Source organism: Podarcis cretensis (genome assembly GCF_951804945.1).
Source record: "Podarcis cretensis genome assembly, chromosome: 11".
Taxonomy (NCBI): Eukaryota; Metazoa; Chordata; class Lepidosauria; order Squamata; family Lacertidae; genus Podarcis; species Podarcis cretensis.
This window is the reverse complement of record NC_137180.1, coordinates 66,372,485-66,398,171: the sequence shown is the minus strand read 5'-3', so window position 1 is coordinate 66,398,171 and position 25,687 is coordinate 66,372,485. Positions and strand designations below refer to the sequence as shown.

At 53.9% G+C, this 25,687-nt stretch overlaps 2 protein-coding genes across 3 annotated transcripts in view; one reads left to right on the top strand and one right to left on the bottom strand.

Annotated features, from left to right (window-relative positions):
• NPR2 (natriuretic peptide receptor 2) overlaps nucleotides 1-1,413 on the top strand; it is a 34,545-nt gene extending 33,132 nt beyond the window's left edge. Inside the window, exons 20-22 of the mRNA XM_079994754.1 lie at nucleotides 59-157; nucleotides 422-513; nucleotides 786-1,413. Coding sequence (XP_079850880.1) covers nucleotides 59-157; nucleotides 422-513; nucleotides 786-848 — 254 coding nt within the window. The 3' untranslated portion in view covers nucleotides 849-1,413. The remainder of the gene's footprint in view (nucleotides 1-58; nucleotides 158-421; nucleotides 514-785) is intronic.
• A 191-nt stretch (nucleotides 1,414-1,604) lies between these two features.
• SPAG8 (sperm associated antigen 8) lies at nucleotides 1,605-11,031 on the bottom strand. Of its 2 annotated transcripts, none has more exons than XM_079995094.1 (7): nucleotides 10,871-11,031; nucleotides 8,848-9,202; nucleotides 7,095-7,269; nucleotides 5,053-5,098; nucleotides 2,232-2,352; nucleotides 2,055-2,117; nucleotides 1,605-1,752 (listed from the first exon to the last, which is right to left on the bottom strand). In XM_079995094.1, exons 2-7 carry the CDS (start codon nucleotides 9,043-9,045, stop codon nucleotides 1,630-1,632), a joined length of 726 nt encoding a protein of 241 aa, XP_079851220.1. In that variant the 5' UTR covers nucleotides 9,046-9,202; nucleotides 10,871-11,031; the 3' UTR covers nucleotides 1,605-1,629. The 2 variants fall into 2 exon arrangements, with proteins under 2 accessions (XP_079851220.1, XP_079851219.1); XM_079995093.1 differs by lacking the exon at nucleotides 10,871-11,031 and adding an exon at nucleotides 10,190-10,306.
• Between the last annotated feature and the right edge of the window lie 14,656 nt (nucleotides 11,032-25,687).

Here is a 25,687-nt window from a genome sequence, read left to right as displayed (position 1 = left end):
CGGGGGTCCCTTTGAACCCTACGATTCTAAGCCGCCGCCTCCCTTTGCCTGCCTGCAGGGCCTGTGTGCGCAGGTGTGGTGGGCCTCAAGATGCCCCGCTACTGCCTCTTTGGGGACACCGTCAACACAGCGTCGCGCATGGAGTCCAGCGGCGAGGGTGAGCCCCCTCTCTCCCCCCCGCACCCAACCTTGTTGAAGTTTCTGCTGCACAGCATTGCAGGGGTGGACTAGAGGACCTTTGGGAGCACCTCCCAACGGCCGTTCTATGATTCCCCCACAACTGGTGTCCATCCTTCCTCCCTCCAGCCCAACGTGGATGCTGGCTGCCCATACCTGTCTCTTCTGGCCCCGTTTTGGGAAGGAGGGGGCTCCCGCTGGCCCTGACCCCCCCGACCCCACTCCTACCCCTTGTGTCTTCCAGCCTTGAAGATCCATGTCTCCAGCACCACCAAGGAGAACCTGGACGAGTTTGGCTGCTTCGAGCTGGAGCTGAGGGGGGATGTGGAGATGAAGGTGGGGGTCTCTATCCTCCCTGGGTGGGAGGGAGGGAGGGGAAGCCGTGTGGCAGCCCCCACCCCACCAGGCAGCCTCCGACCCTTGGCTCCCCCACCAGGGAGGAAAAGGTCGCTGTTCCTGGTCTTCCTGCCCTGGACCTTTGGGAGAGTTGTGGCAAGGTGCTGGAAGCCACAACCCCCTCGGTTTCTGCTGGGTGAGGGGTGCAGGTGGGGTTTTTTTTGGGGGGGCGACCTGTCCCAGGGCTGAGCCTCTTCTTTTCCCCACGGCAGGGGAAGGGCAAGCTGCGCACCTATTGGCTGCTGGGCGAGAAGAAGAAGAACGTGGTCATCTGACGTGGCTCCTCCCCCTCCTGTGACTCCTCCCACTTATGGGTACCGGGCAGCAGGCTCCTCCCACCGCCAAGAGCCACCGAAATTCCCCTTAGCCTTGGAGCAATAAGGCCCCCCCACCCCAGCCATGAGAGACAGGCGGGCAGACCGAGAGAAGTAAGCACTTGGAGCCATACCGTCCCCCGGCCATGAGAGGAAAGCGAGAGAGAGAGAGAGGAAGAAGATGGGGCAGGATGAGAGCCCCCCCCCCGGGGAATGTGCCCAGGGCTGGGTTTTGCCACCTGCTCCATCCCTTGCCCCCGCCCAGACCAAGATGTGCCAGCAAGGAGGCCCCAGGAGCCCACGGAGAGGCAGCGCACCTCTCGGAGCACGGATCATCCCAGGCCGCTTGTGCTCCCCACGCCCAGCTGGGGGGCTGGCTGGTTCCTGACCCCCCCCCCCGCAGGTGGGATCCTGCGCCACAACTCAGCCGGCTGAGCCAACCCAGAGCGCCGCTGTTCCTCCCCCCTCCCTCCGGGTGTAAATATAGTGCAAAATATTTTGTTGAAATACAGACTTTTTAACCTGGGGCAGCCTCTGCGATTTGTCCGGGGTAGAGCAGGGGGCCAGTGGAGGTCGGAAGGTGCCTGGGGGGGGGCAGCCCTCCCTGCTCTCCTTCTCCTGGCCCTGGGAGCCTGACTCCGCTGCCAGATCCAAAATGGAGAGAGAGACTTTGCCTGTCCAGGAGAAAAAGACCCAAGCAGTAGCACCCCCAATCTGCCAATAGCTGCCCCACTTTATTTTCTTAGAGCTTGGGGTAGTTCTCTGGGCCGTAGGGCAGCGGCTGGTCGAGGTATTCAGTGGTGGGGGTCGTGAACGTCGCACACTTCTTGAATGGGGTGTCACCAGTCCGGATATTGGAGACGCCCTGGGGGGGGGGGAGAAACAACAGTGAGAAGGCAGCTGGGGGCTGGGAAAGGCACCGTGGGCCACCCCCTCCCTCTGCCTGTCAGGGAGCCAGCATTGTCCTGTTTTTTGGGGGGGGGGCAGCCTTGTCAAGTGAAAGCAACAGGTGCAAGGGGGGGAGGAGAGAACCCAGCTCCTGCTCCCCTTCCTTTTTCAGTGCCCTCCAGTGCCTCTTCAAAGTCAGGACCACCGGGGGGGGGGGGAGAGAGAGAATGTAGGGCATTTGGAGTGGGGGTGGTGTGTCGGGGAGGGGGGGCCACTCACCGGCACCTGTCGGCAGTGCTCCAACCAGAAGGTCTGCGGCTGCTCCAGGCGGTAGTCGTGGGGCTGGGGGGGGGGAGAGCAAGAGTCACATGGCAGCCTCTTTTTTGGGGGGGGGTTGGGGGGATGCCCCTGAGGGGGCACTTGTATGCCCCACCCATGCCACTGCCCCTCTCTTACCTTGGTGGGGGCAGGGGCCACCGACACAAAGCCCTCTTTGCGAAAGTGGTCGTGCGTGGTGGAGATGGTATCCATGGGTCCACATGGGGGACCGTCGTCCTCTTCCTCCTTCAGCTCCTTGCTGCAGAGGAAGACAGAGGGGGCTGGGAAGCAGCTTCTTGGAATGGGGGGGGGCAATGTCCAGTTCCCTGCCGCTGGGAGCCCCACTGAGGAGACCTCAGAGATTTCCCAGGAAGATCTGAGCTTGGGGTGCTGCGTCAACCCCAAAGGAGACGGAGCAAAATTCGGCAGAGAGCTCCATCTCCCCCCCAAACCTTCCTCCCTTCTCTGGCCCTGTGGGATCTCGGGCACGGGGGCTGGATGCTGCACCCCGAGACCCTCCGCCTGCCTCTGAGGGAAGGGGTCTTCAATCTCCTTTTGTTCAGGGTTCAGCAAACTTTTTCAGCAGGAGGCCGGTCCACTGTCCCTCAGACCTTGTGGGGGGCCGGACTATATTTTGAAGGAAAAGAAAAAAAAGAACAAATTCCTGTGCCCCACAAATAACCCAGAGGTGCATTTTAAATAAAAGGATACATTCTACTCATGTAAAAATATGCTGATACCCGGACCATCCATGGGATGGATTTAGAAGGTGATGGGGTTGGATCCGGCCCCCGGGCCTTCGTTTGCCTACCCATGCTTTTGTTATTCCCCACGCACAGATTCCTGTCCTGCTTTCTTTTCTGTCCCTTGGCTGGAGTTACCAAGAAAGGGTCAAGGCAAGGAAGGGAGGCTTCCCACAGCCTTCTCACCAAACTGGTCTTTTCTTTCATTCTTCAATTCAGGAAAAGTCTACTGCGCTGGTCTCCTCACGGCACCTGACCTGCCACGCTGGTTGGGAGGGATCAGAAGGATCCCCTCGCCCAACCTCCTGCAACAGCTCCTTCGAAAGGGGCAAACCTGCATTCGGTGCCAGGCCCCTTCCATGCCACTCTCAAAAGTGGGCAGCTTAACAGTCCGTGCCCCGGTCCCATTCCTCGGAGAGCTCCATTGCTTTCCCCTCTCCATTGTGCCCAGTCCCCACTTGCTTGCAGGGTCATTCCACATCAAATCAACACAAAAAACAAGGGTTTCACTACCCACCATCTCAGATTTTGATGAAACTTTGCGTACACCCTTCCCTTTTGGTTGAAAGAAACTCCCTTAAGTTTTTTCCCTTTATCTCAAATGGTTTTAATTTTATAGCACTTCAAAGTTTCCTGAAATCTGTGTTTCTGTCCCTCTTGAGATCCTTGGCCTTGTGTGCATTTTATTTTTCCTCCATAACCAATGATCAGACATAAGAGACCCATAAATTTTATTCTTTGATGAGAAAGAACATGTCTTTGCAATAACTGTCACCATCAAAACCTTTTGATTGCATTGTGCCCTAATGCTGAAAATTTAGGTTTTCTAAACCTAGTTTTTCCACCCAAAAAGCTACATTTATACATTTTTTAAGGCATTTATAAAATCTTTTGAGTCCTGGTGTATTTTTTTCCTGAAATCCTCATCATGTTATTGATCTCTGTGTAAAATTTCAAAGAGATCTGATCATTGGTTATGGAGAAAGAAAATTAAATGCACACAAGGCCAAGGATCTCAAGAGGGACAGAAACACAGGTTTCACGAAACTTCGAAGTGCTATAAAATTAAAACTGTTTGAGATAGAGTGGGAAAACTTAAGGGGGTTTCTTTCAAGTTTCATCAAAATCCGAGACAATGGGTGGCATGACTGCGTTGAACTGACGTGGAATGACCCCGCAATCAGCTTCTGGCAAGGGGGCACCAGGGGCGGAGGAAGGGGGTGCAGTGGGGGCGAACCAGATGTCTTTGCTAGGGGGTGACATTTGGCACATCTGTGACTCCCAAGCCTACCCCTTTGCCAGCAACATTCCCCCCCTTCCTCCTTCGTTTTGACAGCTGGGGGAGGCCTGGGAGTCGTGGGTGGGCACCTAAGCAGCTATTCCGCGCCTGGGAGGGCACCCTCTGTGCCACGCCCCCCCCCCTCGGGACTGTACCCGCCCTGGGCAGCGTGGGCATACGCACCGCCACTGGGGGGCACCTGCCCACCTGCCCTCTCATCTCGTAGAAAAAAGACAGTCACGTAACCGAGAAATTACACAAAACAAATGAAATACCATGAAAATCCCTGAAACGAGAAGTAATCGACTAGAAATATTATCTTATAGAATTACACAATAGAATTAAATTACAAAAATCAAAAAGTTTAAGGAAAAAATTAGAAAAACCTAGAATTGAACAAAGCCTTAATGGGATGCTGGCTACAAACCTCGTTTCACTGAACTATTCAGTTTCCTCAGAAGGAAATAGAGAAATCATAAGCCTTAAAAGATTTTAAACAAACTCAAGAAACGAGGTTTGTAGCCGGCATCCCGTTAAGGCTTTGTTCAATTCTAGGTTTTTTTCATTTTTTCCGTAAACTTTTTGATTTTTGTTACTTAGTTTAATTCTATAAGATAATATTTCTAGTAAATGACTTCTTGTTTCAGGGATTTTCACGGTATTTCATTTGTTTCTCATCCAGGGCTGCCTTGGGGCAGGGAAGTCCAAGGACAGACTGCCCCCTTGAGCGCCAAAGCAAGTGTTCCTGGTCTGATGGAGCCTCTGCCACTTGGGAAATGGGCGATGGCACAGCGGGTGAGACCTGGGGGGGGGGCATCCTCTCTCACCTCTGAAAGCCCATTCCAGAGGCAGGAGGGGAGGCCCAGCTGGGGAAGGGGGGGGCCACCCATGGCTCACCTACTGCCCTGGTGTTTTGGACTTTCTGCCTGCTGCTCACCTGTGCTTCTGGTACAGGAGCCACTCCAGCATGGCCTCACGCTGCCCTGCGGGAGGAGGACAAGGAAGGAGGTCAGATCTCAGAAGGCAGGTCCTCCTCTGCCTGCACCCCACACATGCCAGTCTCCTTTGCCTCCCTGGGCAGCAGTGACGTCTTCAAGCTCCAAGCCAGGGGAGGGCTCTTCCCCCCCTCTCTCGGGGCTTATATTTTGGTCTAACACCAGAACTCCCAACAAACCCAAATGTTGGAAGATTCAGTGCAGATAAAGGAAGTCCTCCTTCGTGCAGCACCGTTAAACTATGGAACTCCCTTCCACATGAGGCGGTGAGGCCACCAACTTGGATGGCTTGAAAAGGGGACAAGACACATTCAGAGAGGACAAGAGGGATATTGGGGGCTCAAAGCCACAACGCCTCAGCTCTGGCAGCAAGGCTTCTGAATCGCAGTTGCTGGAACCCATGGGAGGGGAGAGGACTCGGGTTCAAATCCTGCTTGCTGGTTTCCCCCCAGCATCTGGTGGGCCACTGTGAGAACAGGAGGCTGGACTAGATGGGTCGCTGGCCTGATCCACTAGCAGTGGTGAAATCCCCATCAGGCTACAGGAATGTTGCATAGAAAGGGTCCCAGTGGGCTTGGGCTGGGGGGGGAGCTCCCCAGGAAAGGGGGACCCAGGCGAGAGGTCAGGGACGGCTTCACTCTTTCCTCTTTATATGAGACAAAGCAGCAGCTCAGGGTGCGAATGCAAAGGTGATCCACCCAGGTAAGCTCAGGTTACAGCTCTCCAGGCCTCACAAAGATCCCGTTTCAGCCGTGAAGCTCCAACATCATCACTCCAAGAAGACGGTCAGGTTGGGGGGAGGGGGGACCAGATGGCCTTTGGGGGCTTTGCCAGTGACTCCAGCTCAGCCTTGCAAGGCACCCACACGGAAAGGAAGAGCCCTTTGCAGCACCCATGGCGATGGCTTGGAGCCCGTGGGAGCAGAGCAGGCCAGCCTACAGCGGGTGACTCTTGAGAAGCCTGATTTAGACTGGGGTGGGGGAAGCAATTTCTGGGGGGGGGGGGCTCAGGATGCTAAGAGCTTTGCCTGAGCGGCAGCTGGAGACGTCCAAGAGGCCAGTGCCCCCCCAACGCCCCCCCAGAGCAGCCGGGCAGGATCCGCCTCCTCCAGGAAGCCCCATGGAAACGGTCTCCACTGCTGTGGCCCCTCGCACTCTGGACCCCCAGAGACTGGAGGGAGGAGGTGGAGCTGCTGCCTCCCCCCCCCCCCCAGCTCTGCAAGGGCTCAGGGCAGCAAACAGGAATGAAATGGGCTTAATTGAAACATGGAAGAAGACTGAAGGCCAGATGAAAAGGAGGAGCTAAAGGTAAAATGTCGTCATTCCCATGGAAGGCTGGCTTCTCAAGGCAGCCCACACCGGAGAGCCTCAAAGGCCCCCAGAAGGGCTGCCCCATGGAAGAGGGAGGAAGCTGGCTTTCTGCTGCTCCTGAGGAGAAAAGCCAAAGCAGCAGATTCCAGTGACAAGGAAGGAGATTCCCAGCGAAGCTCAGGAAGGGCTTTCTGATGGCAAGAGCGGTTTGGCAGTGGAACAGTCTCCCCAGACAGTGGCGGCCTCTCCTTCCTTGGGGGCTTTCAAGCAGAGCTTGGGGGGCCCTCTGTCATGGATGCTTCAGCCGAGATTCCCGCACTGCAGGGGGTGGGCCACTAGAGGACCCTCGGGACCCCTCTGATTCTGCAATTCTATGCTTCAAAGGCATTTAAGGCCCGTATCTGACGGAGCCCCTGTTTTGAGGAAGGGGCTTTGACCCACAGGAACCACCCACCCGCCTTGTGTTGCCATTTCTGCAGGAGGGCTGAGTGGTCAGAGCCCGAGGCGGGTGTGCTTTGGGCGGGTCTGGACCCGAGAACGAGGAGAAACCGGAAAGCAAACAATAAACAGGCCTCCCGACCTGGCACTTTTGTGGCAAAGTTTTTTCCTTGGCCGTCTGGAAAGGCAGCTCTCAGCTCTGCACCCCCCCCCACTCCCCCCCCCCAGATCCTCACCTCTTATGGGGAGCCCCGTCCTCCAGGGCCTGCGGTAGGCATCCTTCATGGTGGTGCTGCTGCTCAGGCCAGCCAGAAAGTGCTGGGTGAGCAGCCCCCGGTGCCCGTGCCGGTAGAAGGAGGCCTCTGTGCCCCACGCGGGACAGGGCACGCGGTCCAGGTCATTGGTGGCTCTCTGGAAGAGGGCAGAGAGGGCGGCTGCAGGTTAGCCAGAGAACTCCACCTAGGGAGGGGGCAAGGGGCTGCCAGCTGCTCCCTCTCCCTGGGGTCTCCTGACACACTCAGGGCAGCGAGGGGCAGCAGATTTAGCCCAGCCACCCCACAGCCCTTGCCCAATCCGTAGGCAGTCCTTCCCCAATCAGCAGGGAAGAGCGCATTTTATTTCTATTTTATTTATTAAATGTATATACTGCCATTCCTCCGAAGATCTAAGGGCAGTTCACAAGATTAAAATAGAGGGTGAAAGCACAAAATAAGTAGGACAAAATCAAACCAAAACAATACTCCCCAACACATTTTAAAGGCTGTAGAATGTTAATCAGCCACCGGGAAAGCTGAACCAGGCATGTATTTTGTCAAGGAAATATAGTCCAGTTGCCCAGAATGGCAACCATGACCAAGCCAGCCCATGCAGGACAATTGAGGCACAAGGTTTTGGGGGGACAGTTAGCTGAAGGTTGAAGGGAGTTTTGTGGTGCTGGAGATCTGATCTAGAGTGGTGCATGCTCTAGTCATCTCCTGCTTGGGCTCCTTTAATGCGCTCTATGTGGGGCTCCCTTTGAAGGTGACCCGGAAACTACAACTAATCCAGAATGCAGCAGCTAGACTGGGGACTGGGAGTGGCCACCGGGACCACATAACACTGGTCCTGAAAGACCTACATTGGCTCCCAGTACGTTTCCGAGCACAATTCAAAGTGTTGGTGCTGAGCTTGAAAGCCCTAACAGGCTTTGGTCCAGTATTCCTGAAGGAGCGTCTCCACCCCCATCGTTCTGCCCTAACACTGAGGTCCAACTCTGAGGGCCTTCTGCCGGTTCCCTCACTGCGAGAAGTGAGGTTACAGGGAACCAGGCAGAGGGCCTTCTCGGTAGTGGCACCCGCCCTGTGGAACACCCTCCCATCAGATGTGAAGGAAATAAGCAACTATCTGACTTTTAGAAGACATCTGAAGGCAGCCCTGTTTCAGGAAGTTTTTAATGTTTGATGTTTTATCGTGTTTTTAATATTCTGTTGGGAGCCACCCAGAGTGGTGGCAAACCCAGCCAGATGGGCAGGGTGTAAATTGTTATTGTTATTATCTGGTGAGGCTGAGGATTTGCTGCTGGGTCTGTGTGCCTCCATAGATCATCTACTGCCGACTAAACATTGGGAAGAACTTTCTTTTTTTTTTTCTTTTTTAATTTTTTTATTAAAGATTTTATTAAAGATTTCTGACCGTAAGAGCTGCTTGGCAGTGGAAAGGCCTCCCTTGGAATCTGGTGGACTCTCCTTCGCTTGAGGTTTTAAAACAGAGGCTGAGCAGCACCTGTCCAGGATTCCTTAGTTGTCATTCCCAAACTGCAGGGGCTTGAACTAGATGGCTGTCAGGCGCCCGACGCCCAGGCCTAGGGGCTGCTGCTGCTGCTGTGGGACTGTCTCTTCACTTGGGAAATGCAGGGGGAGACGGGAACAGGAATTCCCTGGTGGGTGACACTCCCCCCCCCTTGCCACCCCCTCCTGCCTGTCCAGGGGTGTGGAGCCCAGGCAACCTTACCTCCTCCTGCCAGTTGTAGATCAGGCACTTTCCCCGAATGGGGAGCTCCCTCATGGGCTCCAGGGGGACAACGGGGATGGCCTCCTGTTCCATGGCCGGCAGCTCCCCCAGAGTGGGTCCCGGGACTCCGTGGCAGGGAGGCAGCTCCACCGAGTAGGCTGGGGTGCGGACCACCACCGGGGGGTCTTCAGGCAGCATCTCCTTGGGGCCGTACACCACCGCCGCCTCCTGCCCCTCCTCTCCCGGGCACAGAGGGGGCTCCGCCACGCAGCAGGGGGCTTCGGGGATAGGGGGCCCCCCCGCTGCCTCTCCATCGCTGGGTGCCGGTGGGCCTGGAAGGGCGGGAGCCAGGGACCTGCACAGGTTCAGGAAGAGGAAAAGGCAGTCAGACTCGGCTCTGCTCCAGGCAGAAAAATGAAGGGCACGGACCCTTCCCTCCAAGAAAGAAAATGGGAAACTGCTTATTTTTACAATTTGCAGCCAGTGCTATGGGGCGGGGTAGCCAGGTTTTCTTGCCCCGGTGAAGCCTCCAGAGGGGCAGAATTGAGGCTCCCAGGCTGGGTGTGTGTGTATGCAACTATTCATGAGGTATGTGTGCCAAACTGGGTCTTTGACCCGGGTAAAATCAAGCCTAGTTTTGCCCCTGCATAACACAGAACACCAAGCCAAAGTCACACAACAATAAATGAAATTAAAACCAGGCTTTGCCTCATAATTTCATGGGGGAGGGGGGATTCCTGCCACAACCTATAGAGTTAAATCTTTAACTGAAGGTCAGGGAAAAGATGGGGCTGATACTTATTTATTAAATCTGTATACCGCCCTTTAGTTGTAGATCTCAGGGCTCCAAGTGCAGAGCTTTAGGAAGGGGATTCCGTGCCCAGGGCAGGAGCCACCACTAAGAAGGCCTGTCTGTGCGGCCTCTCAGCCGAATGAATCTTAAAGGAGGACACCCAAGCGAAACCTCCCAAATCCCACTTCAACATGGGCAGGTTCCTGCCATGTGGGCAGTCCTTGAAATCAAGGGCTCCCAAACAGGCCTGGAGCTAAATGTGGCCTTCCCTGGCCCTCTGCCTGGCCCTTGGCATTCCCAGCAGGCCATGCCACCCCTGCTCTGTGCCCTTCTCAGGGGCTTTTGCCTGGCTAGAGTTTGCTGTGAGCTGTGAGGATGCCCCTTGCTTGCCTAGGTGGCGCCCACTTTTGACTTTGCCCGCCCACCGGCATGCGGCTCAGGAGACCACGACCTCCATTCACACGTTCAGAAAGACACGTGTTCAGCGTATCCTCGCCTCCTCCCCCGCACCGCACGGCGGCGCCTCCGTCTCTTTCTTCCATTCCTCACCCGCCCTCCGGCTCCATCCCTCCGACCGGCGCCGCTCGGGGTGGGGGACCGGAGACGTCGTGGCGGAGACGCCAAACACGGACTGGGGGCCCAGCTGGCCGCTACCATGGCGACGGCGACGCAGCGCGCCCATTGGCCAGGAGGCGACGGCAGGAAAGGCTCTCATTGGCGCGCGCCGAGGGCCGCTGCCCCGCCCCTGTCCCGCCCCTCTCGCCCGCGCCAGGCTCCGCGACGGCCGGTCTCTGCCCCGACGGGCGTCCAGGGGGAGCCGGCGAAGGCCTGCAGCCCTGCTGCCCTTGCCCGGCCGAAGAGGAGGCGCCTTGCGGGGGGCAAAGCGGGCCTGGAAGAGACGCAGCCGGCTCGCCCGCTCCCTCGGGGCAGCCCTGCCGCGGAGCCCGCCCCTGCCGTCGGGGCCAGGCCAGGAGATCAGTGCCGGATTTACATATAAGCTACACAAGCTATAGTTTAGGGTCCCACCAGAAAATATAAAGAAAAATATCTGGATGTACATTTCCAAAATATAAGATAAAAAAACAAAAACCCTACATATAGGAACAGTGTTTTGTGTTGTGTGGGCTCCTATTAGGTCCATAATTTGCCATATAGCATATATTCAACACAAAAAACAGCGACAATTTGTTGTTGACAAAGGACAGCTGGACATCTAAAGGGCCCCATTACCTTCGGGAGCTGAGGGCCTCATCCAACCCCAATCAGGCCCTGCAGAGGATCGTGGGGGCCGAAGAGACGCCTTCGGGTCTGGAGAGCCACACCATGGAGTCCGGGGGAAGCTGGTCGTGCGCCCCCTCGACGGCGCGTACGGTGGAGCCGAGCGTGCCCCGGGCCATGGGCAGAGAGTTTGCGAATGGCCACATCTGGCCCCCGCGCTGGGCCGGAGAGGCTCCTCCTTTCCAGGCCCCTCCCCCCCCGCCTGCCTCCCCCGAGCCTCTCCGGAAAGGGGCTGGCGGGCCGCGGGGCGCATCTGCCGAGCAGCTGCGGCGAAGACGACGAGGAGGCAGCGGGCGCGGGGAGTTTGCCAAGCTGTAGTGCCCGAGGGTTGCGTGCCACCGCCAAGCTCCTTGGCCCGCGAAGGCTGCCCTCGGCTGCAGCTGTAGGTCACCACTCTGCACGTGCTCAGAAGCGAGGAGCTGATCCTGAGGCGGTTGCCCAGCTCTCCTCCAGCTCCCTCCCCTCCTCCGCCCGGCTCAGCTCGATTGCATCCGCTGCTCCTGTTATTCATTACGGAGTTCGTTCTCCCTCCTCTGGCTCTTCTCAGAGGGCCAAATATTATGTCCCTCTCAGTGGCGTAGCGTGGGTTGTCAGCACCCGGAGCAAGGCAAGTAATTTCCGCCCCCTAACCCATGGATTTGCGCCCCCTAACCCTAACCCCCAGATGTTGTGCCCGGTGCGGCCGGCCCCCCCTGCACCCCCCATGCTACGCCACTGGTCCCTCTCATGTGGCACCTCCAATATCCTGGAGTTTTGTTTAGTCTTCTTTGGCGATCACTCATAACTGAGTATGATTGTCCTCCACAAACACGGTCTTAACGTTGAGTCTGTAAGTGACTGGTTTAGTCGTTTAGTGGTGTCGCCTCTTTGTGACCCCCTGGACCAGAGCACGCCAGGCACTCCTGTCTTCCACTGCCTCCCACAGTTTGGTCAAACTCATGCTGGTAGCTTCGAGAACACTATCCAACCATCTCGCCCTCTGTCGTCCCCTTCTCCTTGTGCCCTCCATCTTTCCCAACATCAGGGTCTTTTCCAGGGAGTCTTCTCTTCTCATGAGGTGGCCAAGGTCTTGGAGCCTCAGCTTCACGATCTGTCCTTCCAGTGAGCACTCAGGGCTGATTTCCTTAAGAATGGATAGGTTTGATCTTCTTGCAGTCCATGGGACTCTCAAGAGTCTCCTCCAGCACCATAATTCAAAAGCATCCATTCTTTGGCGATCAGCCTTCTTGATGGTCCAGCTCTCACTTCCATACATCACTACTGGGAAAACCAGAGCTTTCACTACACGGACCTTTGTTGGCAAGGTGATGTCTCTGCTTTTTAAGATGCTATCTAGGTTTGTCATTGCTTTTCTCCCAAGAAGCAGGCGTCTACAGCCACTGTAAGTGACCGTGGAGGCCATTTCTGAATCCACACGTCCTTCCACAGTGGGGACAGAGGTTTCCAGGTGGGAGTTGATCAAGGTGAGGGTTTGCCAAGCGTGTCTTCCTCTTAGCACGTTTCTCCCTATCATCCTGAGTTTGAGTGTTTTCAAAGTCCATGACGCCTTTGGTAAAGGCTGTTCTCCAGTTGGAGAACTCACAGGCCAGTGTTTCCCAGTTATCAGTGCTTATACCACATTTTTAAGATTTGCCTTGAGAGCGTCTTTAAACCTCTTTTGTTGTCCACCAGTATTTCGCCTTCCATTCTTAAGTTGGGAACAGAGTAGTTGCTTTGGAAGACGAGAATCAGGCATCCAAACAACATGACCAGTCCAAAGAAGTTGTTCGCCTGTCTTCCCAAGTGATGTGTATAATTTTTTGGAGACATCGTTGAGGGAATCTTTCGAGGAGTTGAAGATGGCGTTTATAGGTGGTCCATGTTTCACAAGCAGACAGTAAGGTTGGTAGTACAATAGCTTTGTAAACGAATCTGCACTCGCAGAGCTCAGGTGATGCTGGATTTCGGCATCAATGTTGGCCCTTGTGGAAAGATAACTGCCCAGGTAGGAGAAGTGATCGACACTTTCCAACATTACACCATTTCAGAGCTTCAGGCCAGTATGTTTCTGCCCCGACCTTCTGAATGTGGAGAGGGTGCTCTCCTCAGTTTACTAGCTGAGTGCAGGTCAGGCCAGGCATAACCTAGAGCCCCCCCCCAAATGGATGAGACACTTGCTTCGGGATCCCATCTTCCCCCTAAGCACTTCCAGTCCAGGCAGGAGTGGGGCATTCCCAGCCCTCCCCACCACCACAATATTATGTTTTTTACTTTCAATCACACAAAGCAGTTCACAATTTGTGTTATGCTTATTATTCTTTTTTTTAATTAGGACACCCACAGCCCACCCTCTCTATGACAAAATCAAACTCAAGGCAACTTACAAACAGAACTACAAATCACATCAGAAAAGGTGCCAGACCTGATTTAAAAAGCACCAAGTGAAAACAGGAGCCTAAAACAGCACCATGTACTGCTCTATGTTATTAATGTTTCCCTTAAAAAAAATTAACCTAGTTTGCACCCACTAATGCCTGAAATAGGAAGCAATTTTATGTAATATATATTATATATTATACTACTGAGAAAATCTGTTAGAAATATTGAAGCCACAATAGGGGAAAGGGTGCAGAATTCCTGCATTTGTTATAATGGTTACATTTATAATCTCTGTATTGACAGACACCCTTTTGTATTTTTTCTGTAAAATCAATAAAAAATATCACCACAATCAACAGCTGAGCAAAACTAAATAAAAATGCACTCAGGGCTCCAACATAAGAAATGCCCATCAGAATAAAACAGTCGTAAGAGCCTTTTTAAAATCAGAGCAAGCTAATTGGTGGGTGACAGCCCCACCGGGCCAGACAGGCATTGCCAGAGTTTAAGGTGCCCCACTTTGAAAGCCCCCCCCCCCTCAGCTGCAATTCAGCTGGTTAAGGCACAGCAAACACTGACATCATGGTGTAAAACAATAAAAACTATTTATGCAAATATTTCAAATGGCAGAAGAGTGACAGAAGCTTCTGCCCTTGCAGCAGAATGTCAGCCATATTTAGAGGCTGAAATGGGGGCTCCCATGTGGTTCTTGCTGGAAAGACACCCCCCCCCCCAATGAACAGGAGAAGTATGGCAATGCTGCCTCTGGCTCCTGCTGATTGATTGCATGTGTGCACGTCATGAAAAATGATGGCTGGGTTTTTGTTGTTGTTTTAATGGAACCTAGAAAGAGAGTTCTGGAAACTCCACCCGTCTCCCAATTGGGCCCAGCCTGGTGGAGAGGCCAGACAGCCCCACTTGCAGCCTGGGGGAGGCAAGGGCAGTTGTTTGGCAGTCAATTGTGTGCCTGGTGGAGGAGCCTGTTGCTGCTGCTGCTGCTGCTGCACTCTGGACCCCACCCCCCCAGGCCTGTGGGACTAAGAATAGCCTGGCCTGGCCCTGCTGGGGAAATGTGGTCTGCAGAGCCTGAACCAGCCGCTCTCCCTCTGCTGTGGGTCGGGAGGAGGAGGAGGCAGCAGCTGGCCTGGCACAAGGAGGTCTCCGAGGGTCCCTGGCTCAGCCCTTGCTTCTGAGGCTGCTCCCTTGCGCGCCCCGCTTGCACCACGAAAGTGGGATGGCGGGAGGAGAAGTCCAGGTCTGGGCCTGCAGGTTCTCCCTGGGAGGAAGTGGCCCTGGCAGAGGCTTGCCTGCTTGCGCCAAGGGGCCACTGCAAAGCAGGCCACGCCAGCCCAGGGCTCTGAAGCCTCGCACCTGGAAAGCCCTCTCTGGGATGGAGGGAAGTCTCTCGTCTACAAGGACAGGAGCCACAAGAAGTTCACTCTTCCTCCACCTCTGCCATTGTTCTCCCAGTTCAATGACCAGAAAACACCAAACCCCGTCCTGGGCACTGTGCATAAACAAGCCAGCCCCCTGCCAGCCCCCCACGGGTTCCCATGTCTCTGGCTCGGACTGCAGGACCACCTGAGCCAAAAGGGAGGTCCATGTGAGGTTTTGGGATCTCAAGAGTCCAGCTGGTGAGTGGGGAGAAGCAGCCACTCCTTTGTGCTGCACTCCGGCCACTCTTTCAAAGCACCCCCCTCTCAGCACCCTTTGTGCCCTTTCCAGCTTCGAGTTAAGGAACTTAAACCCACACACAGCACTTGGGGGGGGGTGCCTGTGGGGTGGGGGACTCACTCGAAAGGGAAAGGACTCGCCTTCATGGGAGATTTTTGATGCTTCCCTCGTGGTTCCCTCGTGCAAGGAGTCAGACTGGATGGGGATCCGTTCCCCCTCTGCTGCTGCCATCCATCTGTCTGGAGAGACAAGGGAGTGTCCTCTGGGGGCTGGAGAATCACAGCGGCTGCTGTGGCTGCAGAGACCGGTAACCTGCACCTCCTGCCTCCTGCATTGTGTTGGCTGCATTCGCAGCACCCAACTGACCACCCCAGGGTGCAAGCTTGTGTTTAGAGGCTGCCCAGACGACCAGCCCTGCCTCTTCCAAGCCGCCAAGGGAAAGCAGAGCAAGATGTTGGCACCAGCTCGGCTGCAGGAGTTGCCCAAAGGAGGAGGCATACCAGGCACCATCCCACCCCTCCAGGGACTCCAGGCTCTGAAGAATTTACTCCTGAGCCTGTTCTTCTCCTGAAGATGTAATTCCATAATTTTGGATGCACCAGGAGGGTTGTGCATCAGGAGGGTGCAAATGGAGCCAGCCTTGGAGAGCCTCAGCAGAGAGAGCTGCTGGAGGGCAGCCCTCCAAGCCCCCCAGGCCATGAAGTCTCCCTTTCGGTTGACCTCTGGGGGCCCTTGGCTCCCCGCTTCTCTTGCACAGGCAGCTCCTTCAAGCCTCTCCCTGCCCCCACCGTGTGCTCAGGGCTCTGCTATTTGTTGACTTTGGCTGGAGGAGTCAATGACCGATGGGGCTTGGCAATGCATGTGTGTGTGTGTGTGTGCGCTGGGGGGGGGGCTGTTTGCCTTTCATTAGGAAACTCCTAACAGCCCACCAGGGATGACGCACGTCCCCAAAGGAGACTGGAGGGGGTGGGGGCGGAGTTCTCCCTTGGTAGCCTCAGCTGCTCCCATTCATCTCGGTGGCTGTCAGGGCCTGGCCTTGGACTGTGGGCAGCTGAGCGGTTAATCTCTTGCTTGCCTGGCTCTGGCTCCAACCCCACTGCTTCCAGGGCTCTTCAGGGCTGGGGTGATTCTGCTGTGGCCCCTTTAAGTCTGTGGGTCACTAACCCCTCTCGTATTTTTTAGCTCTACTCCCCCCCCCCATTTGCAGATGGTGTCTTGGCTGCCCCAGAGAACATGGGGTTGGACTAGATCAGGCATCCCCAAACTCAGCCCTCCAGATGTTTTGGGACTACAATTCCAATCATCCCTGACCACTGGTCTTGATGGGAGTCGCAGTCCCAAAACATCTGGAAGGCTGAGTTTGGGGGTGCCTAGACTAGATGTTCCTTGGGGGTCCCTTCCAACTCTACCATTCTAGGATTGCACATCTGTGTGGGTCGGGGGTGGGGAGAACATCTGTGCACGCCTGCACACAAAACATATTGGAACTGGGACTGGATGCCATCCCCCTGGGGGTGGGACCAACTTTTTACATCTGTTAAAAATGTGGACGGCTTCCAAGCCTCATGTCTGCGGGGGGAGAGAGAGAGGGACCCCATAACCCAAACCCAGGTAGTAGTATTCATAATGATAATAATTTATTATTTATACCTAGCCTATCTGGCTGGGTTTCCCCAGCCACTCTGGGCGGCCTTCAGCAAAATATTAAAATACAATAATTCATCAAATATTAAAAGCTTCCCTAAACATGGCTGCCTTCAGATGTCTTCCATCTGAAGGGAGGGCGTTCCACAGGGCAGGTGCCACCACTGAGAAGGCCCTCTGCCTGGTTCCCTATAACCTCCCTTCTTGCAGTGAGGGAACTGCCAGAAGGCCCTCGGAGCTGGACCTCGGTGTCCAGACAGAACAATGGGGGTGGAGATGCTCCTTCAGGGATACTGGGCCCAGGTAGGGCTGTGGACCCCCTGTCTAAAATACTGGAGAGTCCCCTGCCACTCAGTATGAAGGATATTCAGCTCAATTGACGAATGGCCTGCCTTTGTATAAAGGCAATTTCCTATGACCCCCCCGCCCTGTACCCCAAGATCCCCCTTCTACTCAAGGGAGAACCACACAGCCGCTCCAGAGGTGAACTGTGGCTTCGCTTTGCTCACTGCCTGGCAGAAGCCAGAGGAAACCGGCCTGGCCCACAAGGGCCTATTTTTACCTCTAAAAGGTTGCGCATCGATCGCTTCCTGATGGCAGCAGCAAAATGTCTCCTAGGTCAGGATTTCTGCTGGAAGGAAACAGAGAGATGGGCCTGCAACCTGGGCTTGCGAGAACAAATCTTGAGGCGTCCTCAGCTGGCTAAAATTATCCTCATGGGCTTAGAGAAGGCAGAATTAAAAGCAGGAGGAGACCGGAAACTCTGCAATTGTTTGTCAGATTGTGAAAAAGGCATTCAGCCCTGAACATGACTGGACTGAGGCATCAATGCTACAACATGCAGGTTTAAATTTACAATCGTACGGTGCAATTATTATTGTACAATCTTGTAATTTTCTAAGCATGTTTAGAAAGGCAGTGATGGAAGGATGGGAGGCTAAAGAGGATGGGGAAAATTCCTGGGGCAGAGGGATCTCGAAGGCTGGGAGCCACAGTGGCTGATGCTCTGTCTCCACAACTGGAAGCAGCGATGCGCCTGAATCCCCATTGCTGGAAGCCATGGAGGGGAAAGTGCTGCACTTGGGCTGGGTGCTGCTTGTGTGTTTCCTGTAATGAGAGTCTGGTCAGCCTCAGGGAGAGCAGAAGGCTGGGCGAGATCCAGCAGGCTCCTCTGATGTTCTGAGGCATCTGGGATAGCATGAGACTCTTAATCTCAGGGTTGTGGATTCAAGCCCCACATTGGGCAAAGGATTCCTGCACTGCAGGCGGTGGGACTAGATGACCCTCACGGCCCCTCCCAACTCTACCCTTTTAGCTGGCCTTGGCTCACACCTCACAGAACAACATCTGTCCCGCTGGATCAAACCCAAGTGCCCCCCCCCCAGACCAGCAGCATTCACCCTGTTTGCCCAGTGGCTGGTCAGGGGCTTCAAGGAAGCCACCCAGCCCTTCCTGCTGTTGTCCCTCAGCAACTAATATCTACAGATAGGCTGCCTCTGCAAAAGGAGGTTCATGGCAGATCTCACGGTCTCCTTCAGAAGCACAGACGGTGCCTCTACCGTCTCCTAACTATATCTGAGACTACCCTTCCTGAATCCCAGGTTTTTGACCTTCTAGGGGGACAGTGGACATGATTTTCACTGCTCAACAGCTTCAAGAGAAATGCAGAGAGCCCAATCAACCCCTGTATACAGCTTTAATTGACCTGACTAAGGCCTTTGACACTTAAAATCTTAATGCCCTGTGGACTGTCCTTCTGAAAATTGGCTGCCCAGATAAATTTGTGAACATCCTTTGGCTCCTCCATGATAATGTGACAGCAACAATCACAGATAACAATGGCTCTCAAAGTGAACCATTTACAGTGAGATCAGACGTTAAACAGATTGTGTTATCATCTCAACTCTATTTATTATTTTCATTGCCATGATCCTACACTTTGTCAAAGGGAAACTCCCCACCAGAGTAGAAATCATATATCGAACAGATGGAAAGCTCTTTAATCTGAGCAGGCTGAAAGGAAAGAGTAAGGTTACCATAACTTCCGTCACAGAGCTTCAGTATGCTGAGGACAACGTAGTGTGCGCACGCTCAGATGACCTCCAAACCATCCTAAATATCTTCACAGAAGCTTACAGAAAGCACAGCCTATCACTCAACATCCAAAAAACCAAAGTGCTGCACAAACAAGTACAAAATAACCCCATTGCAGCACCACAAATCCAACTCACTGGTGTACCGTTGGAAAATGCCAATCATTTCTCCTACATGGGCAGTTATCTTTCCACAAGAGCAGCGTTGATGCCAAAATCCAGCATAGCCTGAGCTCTGCGAGTGTGGCTTTCTCCCAACTGATGTGCAGATTGTTTGAGATCTAGGACATTTGCATGGAAACCAAAATACTTGTTTACAAAGCTATTGTACTACCAACCTTACCGGATGCTTGTGAAATGTGGACCGCTTATAAATGCCATCTCCAACTCCTCAAAAGATTCCATCAATGGTGTCTCTGAAAATTTTTACACATGACTTGGGAAGACAGGTGAACTAATACCAGTGTACTGGAAGAAGCTAAGATCACCAGTGTCAAAGCAATGATTCTCCAACATCAACTTTGATGGACTGGTCATGTGCGGATGCCTGGTTGTCATCTTCCAAAGCAGCTACTCTATTCCAAACTTAAAAATGGAAAGCGTAATGCTGGTGGTCAACAAAAGAGGTTTAAAGGTGCTCTCAAGATAAATATTTCAAAATGTAGTATAAACACCAACAATTGGGAAACACTTGCCTGCGAGTGCTCCAATTGGAGAACAGCCTTGACCAAAGGTGTCCTGGGCTTTGAAGACACTGGAACTCAAGACGCAAGGGAGATACGTGCTAAGAGGAAGACATGCTTGGCAAACCCTCACCGTGATCAACTCCCACCCGGAAACCTATGTCCCCACGGTGGAAGGAAGTGTGGATCCAGAATTGGCCTCCACAGTTACTTACGGACACATTATTAAGACTGTGTTCATGGAAGACAATCTTACTCAACTACGAGTGATCGCCAAAGAAGATAAGATTATAAATACTGTATTGATTTGTTAATCACATAATGTGTCTTTTGCTTTAATTGTGATGTTTATTTTATGTTTTAGTTGTTTCTTTGTTAAGGGTGTTTTATAGATTGCTATGACCGTGTTCATGGAAGACCATCTTACTTGGCGACGGGGGGGTCGCCAGAGAAGAAGACAGCTAGACAGGCCGATGGCCCGACTCTGACCCACGCAGCTTTCAGCCGTGCTCCGGGGCAACCCTGAGTTGGAGGCGGAGGCGAATTATTATTAATAGAGGCGGGAAAGGGGGCTCTACGGGCTCCCCCCGTCCGGTTTGCATTCGCCCCCCTTGCAAGGCAGAGCAAAGCTGGCTCAGCGACTCCGCAGCGCCACCTGGCGCCCGCTTGGCGCGCCGCCCGCCCGCCCGCCCGCCTTCCCGGTGGGAACAAGCGGGGCATTCTCCTGGCCCGGCTGCTCCCTTCCCGGACCCCCGACGAGACCCCGCCCGGCCCACCAAGCGCCCGTGCCAGGCAGGGCCCAGGCCTGGGCACCACCAGCTAAAATGAGGCGGCGGGTGAGGCCAGGTGAGGGGAAGAGAGCCAGCCTTGTCCCTCCGGGGCCCCGACGGCTCCGCGCGCCTGCAGGGGGGGGGGTGTGCTGGCGGGGCTAAAGAAAGAGGGACCGAGGCGCGACTCCTGCCCTGCAGAGCGCGGACCCTCCAGACCTCCCGGCCAAAGGGAAGAAGCCAAAGGAAAGAGCGCTTGATGCCGCGCGTCGACCTGCGGAACTCCTTGCCACCAGCTTAAGGGGTGTCTTTCGCTTCAAAAGCAGCAGGTCTGCGGGCCGCACCCGTCTCTGAGCAACTACCCGCAGGTGGGGGGCAGAGACCAAAGCGGGAGGAGAAATGGATAATATTAATATTAATAATAATAATAATTTATTCTTTATACCCCGCCCACCTGGCTAAGTTTCCCCAGCCACTCTAGGTCGCTTCCAATCGAGGGTTAAAAACAATACAGCATTAAACATTAAAAGCTTCCCTAAACAAGGCTGCCTCCAGATGTCTTTTAAGGATGATATAGCTGCTTATTTCCTTCACATCTGGTGGGAGGGTGCTCCACAGGGCGGGTGCCACTACTGAGAAGGCCCTCTGCCTGGTTCCCTGTAACTTGGCTTCTCATAGCGAGGGAACCACCAGAAGGTCCTTGGCGCTGGACCTCAGCATCCAGGCAGAATGATGGGGGTGGAGACGCTCCTTCAGGTCTACTGGGCCGAGGCCGTTTAGGGCTTTCAAGGTCAGCACCAACACTTTGAATTGTGCTCGGAAACGTACTGGGAGCCAATGTAGGTCTTTCAAGACCGGTGTTATATGGTCTTGGCGGCCGCTCCCAGTCACCAGTCTAGCTGCCACGTTCTGGATTAGTTGCAGTTTCCGGGTCACCTTCAAAGGTAGCCCCACGTAGGGAGCATGGGTTTTGAAGAAACTTGAACTCAGGACATAAAGGAGAAACATGCCAAGAGGAAGGCACGCTTGACAAATCCTCAGCGAGGAATGAGGGGGGGTCAGCAAATGGGGGGTCTCATGGCAAAGTTGGGCTGTTCAAGGGATTGAGCAAGAGCCCCACTTCGCTTTTCCCCCTCGATGGATTCCGGGCGCCTCCGAGCAAACAGTGGCCCATCGCCCTGCATGAAAAAGTTCTCTAGAGAAAGTTTCTAAACTGCTTTTAGTTGTGTTTTCTACAGGATTCGTCGCTGCTGCTGTGTCTGTGCCCTGGCCCCCCCTCAGATTCAGCCAGTCACCCCTATACTCTGACGCCCCCCCATCTCGTGGCTCCCCCACAGAGAGGAGATTTGGGACCCCACCCAGTGGGGTCAAGGCAGCGGAGGCCGGGGCCAGATACTGGGTGCATGTCTCCCTCATGCCTCCTTTGCTTTTTGGGGGGCACCTGGTGATCCCCCAAAACAGAAATGCGGGGCTAGTTGGGCCTCTGGGCTGATCAAGACACAGCACATTTCATGGAACTGTAGAGTTGGAAAAGGCACCCCCCCCTCCCTATTTTCTGGTAATAGAAGCAACTTTGGGGGCCACCTGGTCCATTTGTTCCATGGGCTGCAACTTGGGCCGCATCCTGTTCTGGTCCCAAGCAGAGCAGACCCATTGGGACTACTAGACATGGTAAACTGAGGTCCATTCATTTCAGTGCATCACCTCTGAGTAAAAGTTGGCTTTCCTTCCTGCACTCTAAGGCTGAAATGTTTTGGTTCTTAGGAATACTCTTCCCGGGTGGCTCTCAAGTATAGCTGGTAATGGAGATGTTTTTAATATTGTTACAGTGTTTAATTCATTGTGGCGGCTAAGTTTTAAAATCAAATTTTTATATATATATTAACTTGCTTGTAAGTTTGAACTACAGCACCTGCTCTGTCTGGGGCAATAAACGAATTGGAAAAATAACACTTTGTTTATGATCAGATTAGGACAACGGCTTCCTATCCCATTACCATTAACAAAGCAAAATGTGAGGTTTTATCACTATTATTCATTTGACTTTCCCAACCACCTTTAAGGCAAAACTGCCTCTCAAAGCATTTTCCAAGCATACACAATGGAAATCCATAAAACCCAGCAATAAAATCAATAAATGGCTAAAATATCCATTTCCATCCAGGGTACTCAGACCAGAGCACCTTTCAAGGAAAGAATAAGCCACTTAGCTTATAAACTAAGTCCAGTTGAGATAGCTTAGCCCTCAAAGGCCATGACAAAAAACGGTTTTAAGGCCCTTAAAATAAAATTCTCATTTATGTATTTATAATCTATCTATCTGTCTATCATGGTGGTGTACAATGTATTAGGATAAAACACAACAAAATAAACGCCCAGGTTTGGAGATGAGCCAGAGAGGCTCAGGATCTGAGCCCACACCTTGGAGGAAGCATGCTCCCCCCCCCCCCGACTGGGAAAGACCTTTCTCTGCCCAAGACCCTGCAGGGTGCACCCCCCCCCCCCGGTCAATGTAGGGCACAGAAACTGAGCTGACGGCTCCTTTCACTCCCATCCACCTTCTAACACCATGTTGAGCCTGGGGTGGGGAGCAGGACTCCCTGGGCAAGCAGTGGTGTAGCGCAGGTTGCCAGCGCTCGGGGCCATGCAAAGCGGGTTGGGAGGGAGGGAAACGGTCAGAGTGCGCATGTGCATTCAACTGCAAGATCCTAGCAGTAGAGGTAAGAAAAGTATTTCTGTTGTCTATAGAGGTCTCTTCCTGGAGAAGCTGTTTACAACAGCCAAGTAGCTATGTTGAGGCAGCAACAGGCACTGAAATTTTGCGCCCCTAGCAAATTTTGCGCCCGGGGAAACCACCCCTGTGCCCCACTATGCCACTGCAGGCAAGGCAGGCCTCCTCACCCCTGGTTAGACGCACATGACAGATGGTGGCCTTGTCTTCTGGTCAAGAAGCTGGCGTGAAGCAGCCTCTGCTGCCCTCCCTCCGTCCAAAGAGCTCCTTTGCCTCGCTGACCTTTCTTGAGCCGCTTGCTGTGAACAAAGATTTGTGTGTGTGTGTGTGTGTGTGTGTGTGTACACAGCCAGGTGGGACATGGGTGGAGCTGTGGGTTAAACCACAGAGCCTAGGACTTGCCGATCAGAAAGTCGGCGGTTCGAATCCCCGCGACAGGGTGAGCTCCCGTTGCTCGGTTCCTGCTCCTGCCAACCTAGCAGTTCGAAAGCACGTCAAGTGCAAGTAGATCAATAGGTACCACTCCAGCGGGAAGGTAAATGGCGTTTCCGTGCGCTGCTCCGGTTCACCAGAAGCGGCTTAGTCCTGCTGGCCACATGACCCGGAAGCTGTACGCCGGCTCCCTTGGCCAGTAAAGCGAGATGAGCGCCGCAACCCCAGAGTCAGCCACGACTGGACCTAATGGTCAGGGGTCCCTTTACCTTTCACACAGCCAGGTACACACCTGTGAGAGAGACAGAGAGAGGGACCTACTCTGGCAACCGCAGGACAGCAGCAGCTGAATGACTTGCTGTTCAGGATGGAGAAGTCCCCCAGATCTTCAGGCGAGGGTCTGGGGGCAACTGTGGCTGACAAATAACTGACAGCACATCCGGGAAAGGATCCCTGGGCATTCCCACAGCACAGGCCCAGACTGGCAGCCTCCCCAGAGGGGAGTGACCACTCTAGAAGGGCGAAAGGACCCACCCATCTTGGCCATCCCAGCTTGATCTGTTCCACAATGTTTGCAGAAAGTCTGCCCCCAGGTAGGGCTGATGTCTGGTTTTGTGCTTCTGTTCTCATGCCTTCGCCCTTGGGTGCTGTGGCCCCCCAGGGAGGCCCAAGGCCACCTCTCGGCTCAACCTGCTGACTGGGAGCTCACCTGACCCGAATTTCACTTGGTGGGCAAGCAGTGCCCCCAGCTGGCCAAAGGCAGAACAACACCTTTGCCCCACAGAAGTGGAAACTGGGCAGCTCATAGGCCTTGCAGAGAGAGCAGCTCCGGAAGCAGAAAACCTTAATGGGGATGAGCTAAGATGATTCAGACCCACTTGGGACCATCTAATCCGGCTTCCCGCTTCCCACAGTGGTCACTCCGATGCCTGCAAAAGCCCAGAAGCAGGGCAAAAATCTCCTGTGGCAAAGGCCTCTGGGAACTGGCATTCAGGGATAGACTGCGCCTGCGCCTGGAGGTTTGTCATGAGCTAACAGCCATCGGCAGCCTTCTTCCTCTTCCTCCATGGAGATCCCCTCCCCAGGCCATCTTTACAAGAGAGAAACGCAGGGGTCTCCTTTCTCCAAGCCACACATGGCAGGTCCCACTCCGTCAGTCTTCACAATGGCGGTAGCTTTCCCTTCCTGCCCTGAATCCTTTCGGCCCCCCTCTTCTGTTTCACTCCCAGCCCCACACTTTCCTTTTCAGATGTGGGGACCAGACCAGGACACCTTCGAGAAGGAATCGGACTTTGTGGTCCTGGGCTCTGTGTCTGGACTGCTGCCTCTCAGATGAGGGGGGCTATTTTCCTGTCTGCTCATTGGGGGGAATAGCAGGGGAAACCTCCAAAATACCCCGAGGCTCAAAGATCAAGGGAGAGAAAGCTTCATGGTGTGTTGGGGCGAGGGATGACACATATCCCGGCTAAGGGGCTTCTTGTGGCCCCCTGGGGACGGGATGAGATTGCCAAGGGGAAGCTGTAAGGACAGGTAAGCAGCCGCAGGCAGACCACTCAAGGGGGTAAAAGGAAATATTTGCATGCCTGGAGAGGGGCAAGGAAAAGGCAGCTACTCAAGAGTAAGGTCATTAGGGAGTCCAGGGAAGGTGGATGAGTTTTAATATTTTGCTCTTTGGCTTTGATATTTGAAGCCACGGGAGGGAGAGGAGAAAGACGTCTTTTGCCTCTCTGGCTGAGATGCAAGAACCAGCCTGGCTCACAGGAGCAGCATCTCCCCTGATGGGTTATCAAAATTTAAGGTCTCAAACACATAAACTAAATGTTCATAAATGTACAAGGCAAACACATACATAAGTATGTAAACCACGTGTCTGAAATAGTACAGGAGAACAATCCTGAAGCCATTTTGACTCTCCCAAATGGACCTCAAATATTTCTCTGCAAGGAGGAAGGAAAAGGGGAAAGCTTTCCAATGGTCTTTGACTGTGGGGGCTGCTTACACCTCCCTGTAAATACAGCCTGGCAAGTATCACTCTCAATATGCGGAAGAGATTCAGGAAGTATTTACCATCTCCAAGGAATGGCCAGGCTACCCAGAAAATGCAGCCAAGTAAGGCCTTCTCAGGTATCCTGGCAGACAGGAGAGAAGCAACACTCAAATTTCTGCTGGAGACCACCTCCTTCTGTGATGTATGGATGATGTTTTGGGGGGTGGTCTTGAGCAGGTGGCGCTGTGGGTTAAACCACAGAGCCAAGGACTTGCCGATCAGAAGGTCGGCGGTTCAGATCCCTGCGACGGGGTGAGCTCCCGTTGCTCGGTCCCTGCTCCTGCCCACCTAGCAGTTCGAAAGCACGTCAAAGTGCAAGTAGATAAATAGGTCCCACTCC

Bases quoted from the DNA above. Each gene is read 5' to 3' on its own strand.
- SPAG8 (XM_079995093.1), bottom strand. The intron at 7,270-8,847 runs GTAAGGTTGCCT...GCCCTCTTCCAG, and splicing joins TCTACAACTGGCAGGAGGAG to AGAGCCACCAATGACCTGGA. The intron at 2,118-2,231 runs GTAAGAGAGGGG...CCCCCCCCCCAG, and splicing joins TGGCCCCTGCCCCCACCAAG to CCCCACGACTACCGCCTGGA.